This window comes from Stegodyphus dumicola, chromosome 4, assembly GCF_044657685.1.
Source record: "Stegodyphus dumicola isolate Sdum_Otavi_A_Nest chromosome 4, ASM4465768v1".
In the NCBI taxonomy this organism is placed as follows: domain Eukaryota; kingdom Metazoa; phylum Arthropoda; class Arachnida; order Araneae; family Eresidae; genus Stegodyphus; species Stegodyphus dumicola.
In genome coordinates, this window is record NC_140771.1 from 44,696,984 (window position 1) to 44,711,261 (window position 14,278).

The 14,278-nt window shown below is 34.2% G+C and overlaps 1 protein-coding gene across 1 annotated transcript in view; it reads right to left on the minus strand.

The window, feature by feature from the left end:
- Positions 1–14,278, minus strand: part of LOC118193812 (uncharacterized) — a 145,289-nt gene that overhangs the window by 32,387 nt on the left and 98,624 nt on the right. The window contains exon 14 of the mRNA XM_085814785.1: positions 7,147–7,222. Coding sequence (XP_085670911.1) covers positions 7,147–7,222 — 76 coding nt within the window. The remainder of the gene's footprint in view (positions 1–7,146; positions 7,223–14,278) is intronic.

Below are 14,278 nucleotides of genomic sequence, written 5' to 3' on the forward strand. Positions count from 1 at the left end.
AAGATTAATTTGTACTTAATTTCCCAGGACTGTAGCAAGTCTTATGGAATTTGGTTGGCAGTATGGTAACTTAAGCATGGATTCAGACACAAGTTCTCAGTTCTCCACCTATTTCAGCAAGGCAAATTCTTGGAACACAATTATTTCAGTCTGCGACAGTTTTATATGTCATAGCCAGTTATTTCTCGCAAAACTGTATTTACGTTAATACTTTGCACTAACATACATGTGGGAAGCATACTCATAGAAAACCAATGCTGAGTCAGTGAATACCCAGAGAGGTGACATCATCTACTGCCAGCACAGCATTGCTTGCAGTTCTGTGGAGGTGCTGAGAAGAGTATAGGACCTACTGAGGAATAGACGCATTCCTCCAAGGCTTAAGCTCTGGGTCCAAGCTACAATGGTTTTTTATAGCCAGCCACGGCTCTCTTGAGGTTTATAATGAAGATTGTCAGAGGATTTTCAGTTAAGACATCGTATTTGATAGTTCTGTGGGACTTGATCATTATTACATGAACTGTTAGTTGAACTGTGATTGTTCGTCGACTGAACCTAATTGTGGGGTTACGGCTCTTTATGCCAATTTCATCTATCACCAGTTATATGTTTATTTCAGCATTTTATCATACTTCCATTCATCTCATTAATTTCATAATAAATTAGTTTAGTTATGTTTATCACATGCTCTTTATTGCGTAACCCTACATATATACACTCTTGGGGGGAAAAAAAAAAAAAAAAAAAAAATTGAAGCCCCAAGAAAGACTTTTTGTAATCGTGGTGAAATTTGGTACGTAGAAACATCTTGATCGAATATGCAAATGAACAGGAATTGCGATCATAGTGTGCAATTTGCGAAGCATAAAATCAGTAACAGAGGTGGAAAATTTATCTTTTTTTGTTGCTCCCACTGTAATTCCATAAAGAAGTAACTAAAGACGCCATTACAACGATATTGAAAACCTTACAGAAAACTAAACGACTTTGTTTTGCATTCTAGGGTTGTGTGAAGCTGGGTGGTCGTATTGAGCAATAGGCCACACCTGCAGCATAGACTCTGCTGTGCAAAGATGTTGGCAGCAATGGTTGCTACACGGAAATTGCTGATGAAATGAAGGCCCTGGAAGGCTATGGAGCACAAATGCAAGGCAAGATAGGATGATTGTTCACCAGGCTCGAACCACCCCCAATGGTATCATTGTCGACTATTCAACGCATTACAGCCACATCTACACACCCCGTGGTACAGTTCACCATCTCACGACGCTTGTCTGAGGCGGGATTACGCTCACAGGGGCCTTCAAGACGCTTGCCTTCGACCCCACAACATTGGCAGAGTTGTCTGGAGTGGTGTCGAAGCTGATCATCATGGCTGCCATCAGACTAGTATCATACAGTGTTCAGCGATGAATCCCGCTTCACTCTTGAAGCTGATGACCACCGTTTTCGTGTCTAGAGAGGACGGGGCCAGCGGTCCTAATCAGCCTTTGTTTTAAAGGCATACAGCCATAACCCATGGTGTGATGGTAAGGGGTGCTATTTCTTATGACAGCAGGTCATCTTTAGTCATCCTCCGTACGTTTTAACAGCTCAACAATATGTTGATACCATCCTGCAGCTGGTTGCATTACCCTTCATGGCACGTCATTATGGGGCTATTTTCCAACAAGATAATGCCAGGCCACATACCGCTTGCATATCTTTGGACTGTCTCTGTGCGGTTGATACTCTTCCTTAGCCAGCAAGGTCACCAGACCTTTCACCAATCGAGCATGTCTAGAACATGGCAGCCGCAAGATTCAGGCACCACAAAATATCGCAGATCTGGAGCGATAACTGATAAGTGCCTGGCAGAATGTGTCGCAGGACGTCATAAGAAGCCTCTACCACTCCTTGCCTTGACGAATTCAAGCATGTATTGCCTTCAGGGGCGGTTCGACCAACTATTGATTTTAACATTCAATGGGTGATTGAGAGCCGTGAATACGTACTATGACTTTTTAATCATTTTATTATCTATGTATGAGCTATACACATATTCAGTTTCATCAAAAACAACCACTTCCTTCATGGTGCTTCGATTTTGTTACAAAAGAGTGTATATATGTACAAATTGTTGTAAAAATGACTTCCTGCTTATATTCTTGTAAACTCTATGCACTTTTCCACATCACACACATTTTCTTTAGCAACATAATTTAAATATATGGGAATCCGAACATTTTTTTAACTGCATAATTGATCTGCACTGAGGGGTGGGAAGACAGACAAATTGTAGTTCACTATTTTGTGAATTCCCGAATCTTATCACGAAAATAAAAATACAGAAAATTCCAAGTCAGGCACTAAAGCAGCCATGAAGTTAAGATGGAAAAGCAATAACAGGGTTCGTACACATTTCTGCACACAGAGATTCAGTACTTTTAAGGACTATTAATGAAAAAAATTAAGGACCTATGAGCAAATGAAAACTGAATAAATTCAATTTAAAATATTATCTATGCCTGAATTTCACTTTTATAATACCATCCTAAAAATAAAATCGATCCCTAAGTATTATACATTATTACTAAACATGAATTAACAAAATTATTAATAAGTTTGAGAATAAAATAAACTTTAGAGAAAGACCTGCTGATTTCAACAAACCTGAAAGGCCTGATGTAGGCACGGTTGGCAAGTGTTGAAAGTCAGTCAGGCTCTTTTTGATGCAGTTAGTGTCATAGCTTTATGTAGAGTTCCAGGGATTGTAACCCAGTTAATATACTTTAGGTTTCCAATAAGCCATTAAAGCACCACAGGTCATAAGTTGTTTTGTATTATTTTAAGTCTGACTAGATGCAAAGAGAAAGTTTTACTTGAATTTTTACATTTTTGTAGTTTATCTTGTGACCACAGTGAGTGTTAGTGAAAGGCTTTTTAAGGGTAAACAGTTAGTTATAAATAATTAAATTAAGTAGTTTAATAAACTTAGTAATTATGGATTTACATGGCCACTATTAAATTTTATTTTTTAACAATATTTATTAAAAAAACCCTGTTAAAATCAAAATATAATAAAATTTCACAGTTTAAAATACAAGGTAATTTATGACATTCTTAGGATAATTACACATTAAAAGCTACAAAACATCTATGTTTTGTAACAACAACACTCAACAAAATACTTATCCGTCATTTTAATTTGAAGCCTTTCCAGACACTTTGGCTAGTTTATATTGATTTCCTCCTCTTTAAGCTTCTTTTCTAACAACTAGATTTGTTTCAATATGCAAACCAGTGCTCTTGCTAGTTTCTGCATGCCTTCTCTCCTAACTTGTCAACCTCTCCACAATGTACTTATGAGAGTTTACTTAATCTGGTAAAAGTTAAATAGTCCAAAACCCCGACAGACGTGAAGCATATGATCGCTATGTCTGAAAGTGACTACAGTATCAGACAAAGGTTTAAATAAGCCTCTTATTTAAAAAGAACTTAAAAGATAAAGACATGTTCTGATGCTAACAAAATCAATTACAGCTCACAGTGACATAATTAAACAAGAACAGTCAAATTCTAACTAAAAATGTTGACTAGTGGTCAAAGATTATACAATTTAATTTTAATTTAATCTGGCTCAGTAACTCTATCATATGAGGAAATAGAAATGAGAAATTATAGTAAAGGCTGAAATCATAAATAATTGGGTAATTTACATAGTAATAACTGCACATACAGGGGTTGGAACAAAAATATGGAAACACCTTTAAAAAAACATGTTTCTTTGCTTAATATAGTGTAGGAAACCCGTTGGCATCCAAAACAGCTTGCAGTCTTCTCGGAATGGATAAATACAGTTCCTGTATGTTTGCCAAGGAAATATTATACCATTCTTCCTGCAAAACGGTGGCAAGTTCAGATAACGATGTTGGCGGTGGATAATGAGAACGCACTTACCGTTCCAATGTAGACCACAAAGGTTCGATGATATTCAGGTCTGGTGACTGTGGTGGCCTGGGGAGATGGGACAACTCATCCTCGTGCTCAGAAAACCAGTCCTGGACAATGTGAGCTGTGTGAACAGGGGCTTTGTCGTCTTGGAAGACACCATCACCATCGGGGAACAAAGTTTGTACCATGGGATGAACTTGATCGGCCAAAATGTTCACATAAGTCTTGGCAGTCATGTGCCCTGACACAGTTATCATGGGGCTAGCAGAGAACCACGATATGGCTGCCCAAACCATAACAGAACACCCGCCATGTTTCACTCTTGGCAACAAGCAGTCTGTATTATAGGCTTGAGATGGCGTTCTCCAGACGTAAACTCGGCCAGAAGTGGGAAACAATGTGAAAGAAGACTCGTCAGACCATATTACTCGCTTCCACTGCTCTATAGTCCAGGCTTTATAACTTAAACACCACCTTTTCCTGTTACGGGCATTAGCATCACTGATGAGTGGCTTCTCAATTGCAGCACGGCCAGCAATTCACTGTTTATGAAGCTCCCTTCTAATTGTTTTGGTACTCACAGGGTTCGGTAACACAACATTCATTTCAGCAGTAACTTTTGCAGCTGTGGTCTTCTTATTTTTCGTCACAATTGTCCTTAATGATCGTCTGTCACGATCACTCGGGACACACTTTCGTCCGCGCTGTGATTTAGCAGATGATGTTTTTCCACTTTTCAAATATGCGGAATAAATCTTCGATACGGTACCTCTTGAAACACTAAACACCTCGGCTACCTTGCTTACGGAAGCACCTACCATATGTGCTCCAACAATTTGCCCACGTTTGAAGTCTGTTAACTCTGACATAATGTAATGACAACCTCACATAACAGTACTCCGACAACGACTGAACTGTTTAGCTTATTTACGAAGTTGTATAGGTGGCGTCAGTAGTCAAAAACACCAGCGCCACCTACATATTTCATTAAAATCAATCTTTCTTTTCAAACATGCATTTCACAAGGTGTTTCCATATTTTTGTCCATCCACTGTATCTTTGAAGAATAATTTTCTTTATGTATTCAGTTTCTTTCTTCAACACGTTTCCTTTTCATTTTAGAATTTAATTAAGGATTTCTGTTATTCTAAAAAACAGTAAATGCATTTAGAATGTACAGAAAAAGCGGCTAGTTTTATTTCTTTAGTAATATGAATATTCAATATTCAGAAGAAATATGAAATATATATGGTAAAGGCCAGTTACAGAGCTGATGTGGCAGAATTTTTATAATTGAATGACACACTGAATAACAAAACCTAGAAATGGCAAAACTTTTAGAATTTAGAGCTGGCATTGGAAGCATTTAGAAATCCCTAGTGCCAGCTATGTGTATGGTGCATTAAGACATATTAGATTAATCTTTTACATTTACAATTTCTTTATTAATTAAAAAAAAATCCCTTTATACAATGCCTACCCATGTGATAAGATTAGATGCATTTTTGATATTTTCCATGCTTGTGTTTAGTGAAAAGTAGAGAAAATAAAGGGAAGACAAACATGTTAAGATTCTAGTATCAGAAGTAAAACATTCAAATATTATGTTTTCATTGTTCTTCCAGATGTTCTCCAAAAAGTAAGAAATTCATTGCAAACTTTCTGTAAAATACATCCATTACGTGTTGATACCATGGAAACATTTTTCATTTTGTCACATATTTCTCGAATCTTCTAGAATCATGGCTCTATAAATCTTGCCTTCAAATCCTTCTAAACTTTCCAAGCTGCAATGTCTAAAATCCTAAAAAACTATCCCTACCAATTCTGTAACAGCAAAAGGCCAGAAATATTTTTTTTTGGGGGGGGAAAGGGGGGGGAGGGAAAAAGTGTAAAATTAATTTTATAGAGATAACTGATGCACATTCTGAGAATTCTAAATACTCTGAGACGAATACTCTAATACATGGGAAAAACTCTTACTATGAAAAAATAAAAAAAAAAAATTTTTAATTAACTACATAGATAATTTTGCTTTTGCTAAGAACTGCGTAAATTGTGCTTTATAGCATTATACCTTGTTTATTTTCAGATTCAAAATATTGTATAATAAGTTGCCAAAATGAAACTTTATAATATGACAGTGGAAAATAAAAATGTTTTATTTTAATGTTTATTTAATATAATTTCAATATATTGCCATTATTTTAATAAAATTTATCAATATTATGATGTTTTAAAAAAAATCATCGAAAAATTCTCAGATCTCGTAATTAAAAATTTTCTATAGAAACTGATTTTAAAATTGCCAAAATTTTGATAAGTTGCCAAATTTAGAACCATTTAACAAAAGAATTCCTATCACCAAAAGCGAAAAGTTGTTTATGGGCTCTTTATTAGAAAAATTGAATTTCGTTATGCTTATGTTTCACTTCTTGCTCAGAACCTCGAGTATCCCATCATTTATATTAGAAATAGAAACAAACTAGAACCCATGAAACCATTCAAAAGATAACCATATACGTCAGTGAATCGCCAAAAATATTCCTTCAAAATGCTAATTTACACTCAAAATGGCAATCGTAAAAACAGACAGAAATTTCAGATGATTAAAATTAAGGACCTTTTGCTGAATTTGGCAAAAATTAAGGACTTTTAAAGACCAAAAATTGATTCCAAAAAATCTAAGGACTTTTAAGGACTCTTAAGGACTGTATGAACCCTGAATAATGAACAACATGAAAAGTGACATTTCTGCAATAATAAAGCAAACATTTATTGAAAAGTTGTGCTATACTTTGATGCCAGTCAAAGTTATCAATAATAGTTGATATGCAAGAAACTTCTATTTATCATTTCCACATCGGTATTAAGTTGTGAAATTTCTCTATTTTTTTTTTTTTTTTTTTTTATATATATATATATATATATATATCTAAGTGCCTCACTTGCCCAACTCTGACTTGGCTTTTAGTCACATTTACAATTATTTTTACCACCTGCACTATAATTACTTTTCTGATTTTTTTCTTATCCAGTTTTTATTCTGGTTTCACAGCATTTTTTTCATATTAAGAAAGGTTACACCAAATGAAATTTTACATCCTGCCAATTTCTAAAAAATACAAGTTTTTGTTTTTAGCACAATAATTATGATGTGCAAAATTTTATATTACTGTTTTGAAGAATTCTTTCAAATGCTAGAAATCTCACCTGAATACTGGTATGTTAAAAGAGGATGATCATGCGGAAGTTTAGGATCAGAATCCATTAGGCTCAATACAGCATCCTAAATCAAATATATGCAATAAATATTATAATACATATAATGTCCTTGCATTTACATTAGCAAAAAGAAAAAAAAATTGTATTAATTACAAAAAACTTCAATATGTATTACAGGAATGTAAGTTAAAATTATATTGATTACAATTTATTGGAATATTTTAAAATAAAATATTTTAAAATTAAAAACATTTACACACTCATACTATTATTAATAGCAAATGCAATTATAGTACTGTATCATGATAAATAGATATTCATATTTGTAGACAACAATGAAAATAAACTAGTAATTTTCACATACATTACTATAAATAATAATAACATAAAACAGTAAAATGCAATATAAAATATTTCATCTTGAAATATTAATAATAATTTCACACATTTATACAGTAAAAGGTTTAACATGTTAACTCAAAATTTTTAGAAATTCCTTCACGTAAGATACTTTAATTTTAATATTACTAGGCTAGCCTGTTTATACAAAATACACAGAGTAAAGTAATTACAATAAATCAATAAGATATACCTCTTTTTTTTTTTTTTTTTTTAGCCTACTACAGAAGCTTTCTAAAAGAAATATTAAATAGTTTTAATCACAAAAACTGTACCTTTGCAACTTTAACTGAGAAAAGTAATGATACATTTGTTAGTCAAAATTAAACAGTTATGAGTAGGTCATGAAATGAGGGGGGGACAACAATAATAAAAAATAAAAGTCCTCAAGATTCCCATACCACCAAGAGCAGTACTGAAATATTCCTAATTTGATTTAAATACTGTCTTTAATTATTTTTTTAAATATGTTGTAGGATTTAAAAGTCCTCAGACTGAGTATATAATGTAAAATTTTTTGCAGTAGTGCAACTACAAGAATGTTTTTGTGTTATTACGTTCTCCCCCTTTTCTATGAAAAGTGTTTTGTCCCAAATCACATGGTCGAAAGCTTGCATGACAGTGTTTTTTGTAGGCAGGTGCATTTAGTAACAGCGATAGAAAGAAATGACGTCAGCTGAACAGATAATCAATATCAAATTTTGTGTTCGTTTGAGATGGAGTACTACGGAGACTTTTGAAATGTTGAAGTATGTGTACAGAAGTGAAAACATTATCGAGAATGCAAGCTTTTGAGTGGCATTGACATTTCAGAGAAGGCAGGGAAAGTGCTGAAGAAGATGAGCAGTGTGGCCGTCCCGTCACTTCACACACCGATGAAAACATCAAAAAGGTGTCTGTGGTGGTACGTGCCAACAGGCAGCAAAAAATTTGCCAAATAGCAGAAGCCACATGTTAGTGGATACTGACTAAAGATCTTAACATGCATAGGGTGTGTTAACACATTGTTTCTCACACGTTAAACAGAGACCAAAAGGGAATTCGAATGGAAATGGCAGAAGACTTAATCTGGGCTGTTGACAAAGATCTTTCCCTATTCTGTCTCCTATTTACTGGAGATGAGAAATGGTGTTTTTTGAACGACCAGCAAAGCAAGAGAACATCAGCAACATGAAAATCACCCCAATCTCCACAGAAGCAGAAATTCTGCCAAGAACACTCTAGAGGTATTCTTCGATATTCAGGGCATTGTGCATCTGGAATTTATCCCTGAAGGACACACTGTGAACAAAGAACTCTACATCGAAATCCTGCGTTGTTTGTGTGAGTTGATATGGAAGAAGAGACCAAATATGTGGGCTGAACAGTCATTGGTGCTGTTGTATGACAACATTCATGCTCACCGATCTTTACTCGTCAATGACTTTCTTGCAAAAATGAAAACTGCTCTGCCTCATCCTTCATACTTCCCTGATCTCGCACCCTACAATTTCTTCCTATTTCCTTAACTGGCAAGACGCTTACAGGGTCGTCGATTTCAATCTTCTTCGGCTTTTTATCGCCAACGCCTACCAACCGATACCCTATTAATCAGCTTTTTATCGGCAATGCCTACCAAACGATCGCCTATTAATCAGCTTTTTTTTGCCAACACCTACTGACCAATAGACTATTAATTGCTTTTTTCTCAGGGCTACCACCTAAAAACAGCCAATCAATTGGTAGCCACGGTGGTAAACAATTGTCATTTGCTATATCATCATTTTATTAGTAGTATTGAGGTTGACTTGCATTAATTGCGTTGCTTCATAAACTCCCACATTTTCACACTGTTTTTAACTGTTTTCACACTGTACTGTTCACCATGAGCAATAAAAAAAATGGTACTGGAGAGTTTTATTTAGATGATTTATCAGATTGTCTTGACAGTTATTCAAAACAGGGAGAATCTGTGGCTGAGTGGCCGGTTGGACGCGTGCATGCTGTTGAACTGCTAGCGGTTGGTAAAGTGTTAATACAGTTATGATTGTAATTAGATACCGAACCTTGTAAGTATATAACTCTTATATCTAAACATTTCTTAAATACTTTTTGTTAGATTAGAATGCAGTTTATTTCGTCAGTAGCGTTGTTTCGTTTAGCACATATAAATATACACAACCCAATTAAATGAAGATTTACACAGAAAAATGACGTAAATGATATTACTTATATATATAGAATATTTAACTGATATGCAAAAATAAATGGTATTGCTGTGAGAATAAGAGAAATGTGTGCATAAGAGAAACTTTGAAAATGAAGTGTCAAAGACATTTAGATAATTATTTTTCATGATAATATTAAAAAAAATGGCAGAAGAAACTATCAATATATTAAAGAATAAACTTGAATTTTTAAGAATTGTCGTAACAAAGTGTTATAAGAAAATTAAATTGGGAAATAGCTTCCAGTTGAATGATAAATCTGAAACCTTGAAACATACAGATACAGTATTAGAACAAAATCTAAAATTAGATGAATTAAAAAGAAATCGTAGAAACTTCTTAAAATTGCGAAGGAAAATTTGAAAAAATTGTGAACAAAGCTGTCAACGTGAAGTTCCTAAATTATCCATTCTAAAATTTTATACAGATGCAGCCAGTGGCTTAGTTTTTGGAAATTCCTATGGATGAGCTACATGTAAAAATAAACTGCTGGGGGGGGAAGTTCAACTATTTGAAAGCTGATTTAAAAGGTACTACTGCATGCACTATCAAGGGATTATTTGCTTCATATGAAAATTATAATTTAGCTAAAAAATTGTTAAAGGAATAATTTGGTAAAAAAATTCAAATGCACATAAGAGCAATTTATTAAACATGGAAAGTTCAAATAACATAATAGCGTTCCTTATTTATTCGAGAGGTGGGTGTGTGTGTGTGATTATTGCAAACCCTCGAGGGCTATCTGCTTAAGAGGAGGGATGCCTTCATGGAGGACTTTCTAAGGGAAAATCACAAAAGCGCCTATGCTGCCAGCCCGTTTGCGGGATTCAAACCTCGGACCGAACTACCAGTGTTCAGCGACTTTACTGCTTGGCCGCTGGTGGGCTTATTCGAGAGGTATTGGTCATAAATGCTAAGTTTAGAAGCTTCGGGAGCTGCTTCTGAAAATTTCAGATCTTCAATCTTGTCATTTGTTTCTGAAATTATTATCACACAATTTAGGTTTTGAATTTAATAAAACTGAATGCACAGAATCAAGTTTCGATACAAATGATCTAATGGAATACTTATCGAAAGCAATGGCATCACATGAAAGAAATAAAGCTATGAATCAATCAATCATCAAAGTGTTAAATTTTCATACCAAATACCTACACACTTTCCAAGTAACATACATATTAAAAGAAGGGAGGGAAAAAAAAAAAAAACTTTTTGTAATAAATCACAAAGTAATGACGAAACATAGCTTAAAATTTAGATGAAAAGAAAGCTGTTTTAACAAAATTTGGTGTGTTTTAAATGGTTCATTTTAATTGTTTAAAAAAAATTGTCTACGGTCAAAATATTTAGCAGGGGATTGCAAAGCTAAAATAATCTATTTTGTTTGTGGTAGTAATATCATCTACTGAACATGTCATTTTCTGAAACATGTTTCCTCTCTGAAAATAGAAATAAAGAATTGCAGTGTTTATATTTATTTTAAATAATCAATTTTATTTAATTTGTTATTCTTTCCTATAAGCCTTCATTCCCCTAATTGTCAATGCTAGAATATTTAAATTTGGTAGCATGTGTGAAGGAATACAAATTCTACCTTAAAGAAAGAGGTTTAAAACCAAGGTTCAGTAAGAAAGAAGAAAAGTTAGACTATTGCCGTCAGCTCTGCTGCTTAAGCCTCTGCTCCCAGAGTTATTGTTGGTTTGCATGGCTTAATTGCATTTACTTGCTGCCACTAGTTGTAACCCCTGTAGAGTTTAGTTCGATAACTTGTACATATATTCAAATCTTTAGTTAGTTCTTTGATTTCAGTTACCACCCACGCAGGGGCATAGTTTTTAGCATCAAGTTGACGCATTGTAAATTTTAAAGAGTTAACAAAGGGTGCTTTTAGCCCTTCTTCTGTGCAGTTACAATTTTTACAGTTTTCACACAGGAGTGAACCAAGTGGACTTCACAGAATGACAACAGTACAGAATGCATTAGCAAATCAATGTAGTTTTACTTAAGTGTATTTACAAATGCTAGTAATACACATCCATAGAAAAAGCGGCAATACTGTTTTAATGGGGACAGGAAGCCAAAATTCTTACATCAGTAAATATGCAATGGAAATGATGCAGCTAAATAATTTAAAGGAAGATATAGTTAACCATGGACCTTTCAGGATGGATTCCTTTCAGAACACTTTGAAACAAACAAACACTACTGGTTTTTAAACACAGCAGATAAACAGTACAGTTGTGAAGAAATGTATTGGACAAAAGAAAAAAAAAAATTGTTCATTTATTCTTAAAATTAAAAATGTATATTTAATTAGGCAATTTAGCCACAAAATTTATATCACTGACATTTTCAAAAATGTTAATTCTGACTTATTTCAAGATGAGTTTAAAAAACTACATTTGCCATGAGCAGATGCTGTGGGAAGTTTATTTAGAAATAAAACTGAACACCTTCAAAGAGGACTGGTAACTGCTAAGAGGACCAAGCTTGGATGGACACTAATATTTGTTGATATATTGAGAAAATTGCTGATATTCTAACAGAACTGCGTTCATTGGGACAAATTGAACATTTTATAACATTGATTGGAATGCTGTATTATCAAGCTAATACTATTAAGGAAATTAGATAGAAATTCAACCCTTTATCTACCGCATGATGGGACAGACAGATTTAAAGTAAATTTAAAGATGTCTTAAGTCAAGTTTCCATAAACTAAAGGGAATGAATATGATAATATGCGATGTCATGTTGATTATCTAACTTAAGAACCAATACATATGTATCAGGAGACAATACCATATGCAGCTACATCAATATCTTTGATGTTTATTCACGGACAACTTTCATCAGGTATCCCAAACACGGATGCATCCAATAAAAAAATCTGATGTGTACATCACACGACTTCCTTGTACGGAATATGAATATTAAATTAAACACATTTTTTCTTGCATTTCATTTAAATTTATTGGATTGAATTAACTGATCTACTTTGTCGACAGCGCATAAACCACAATATAAATGCACTCTTTAAAATTCTCTATATTTGTATACTATAGCAATACTCTGGCGCTAGGTTCACTTAATATTTCGTTCATATTATAACTCAGAATGCACAAAATTTATATCATTTTAGAAATATCTTATCGTTGCCACATGTTCTATTCAAATACTATAATAAAGCTAGAACGATTATAAAAGAAATTAAGCAAACAAAACAAAAAAGAAACAGTTTTAGTACTTCTCATTCAATGAATTCAGTTCTCACTTTGTGACAAGGCAAAAATACATAAAAACTCAAAATATATGTATTAAAAATTACGAAGTAAATCTTAAACTATTTTCTCAAAAAAATTCCAGAAAGGATTTGTTGAAAATATGACCTATTGTAACCCTTTTTCTGCATCATTTCTCCCACTTGAAATAATTCTAACTTTAACATAAGGTTTAGTTCTTATTTTAGAGGGATATAGCAATTACTTCTACTTCGTTTTTCACTGCCACTGTTTGTATTAAGAACGGACTATTGCCAATGCCAACGATTAAAAATTGCGGAGTGCCTATGATTTAAAACCATGTACCTCCTCATCAGAATTACATAAAAGCGAGCAGAAATAGGAAAATTGCATAAGTAGTAAACTTGATGCTCAATAGAGGGAGCCACATGGCTCGAGAAAGTTTAGGGATAGCAAGAATTTATAAAACTTAAGAATACATAATTTTTTTGTAAGCTTTTAGATTTTTTATCTTTAACGGACTGTCCCGGCCTAATTAAGATGCAAAAACGAAACTTGATGTTACGTCATCTGGAAAGCTGAGTTGTGTCGACAGCTGATTGGCTGCTGTGAGATGACGTCATGTCTACTTCAGGTATAAGTATCTCACATCGCTCTGGCTTATTCCTTCTGGTTCCTGTTTCATTGCTCCTTGGTGTGCCGTTCCAGTGCTCATTGGAAGACGCAGTGGATGCGTGCTGTCCAGTGATAAGTACTGTGGTTCCAGTCCATGATGATTTTTCCTGGATTCTGCAAAGCGGCTACAATGTGAGAAATTGCCATGGGCGGCATCCTGTTTCTATGGTTCGGCGACGATAGATCTCAAGTTGTGGTTCCTGGTGGTCAACTGCCGTGGACAGTATCCTTTTTCCAAAGCTAAGGGACGTCAAATTCCAAGCTGTGATTTCCGGTGAGCAACTGCTGAGGGCAGCAATCTGTTCTATGGTGTGGTAGCGATAAATTCCGAGCTGTGACCTCTTATGAGTAACTACAGTAAGCGGCTTTTGCCAGTTCAAGTGCACTCAAGGTTCAGTTTAATTTTTCAGGTGCTTTCTTGGCCAAAAAGAATGGACCTATTTACAGTGAAATGAAATTTATATTAACTGCGTAGTTTTTGGTCTGTGATATGTTTTTCGCGTATTGAATGCCAGTATTCAAAGATCAGGCAATATATTTGCTGTATCATTAATAGTGTAATATTCTTTAAAGAAAAAACCCTTGGGGTTAATGAAT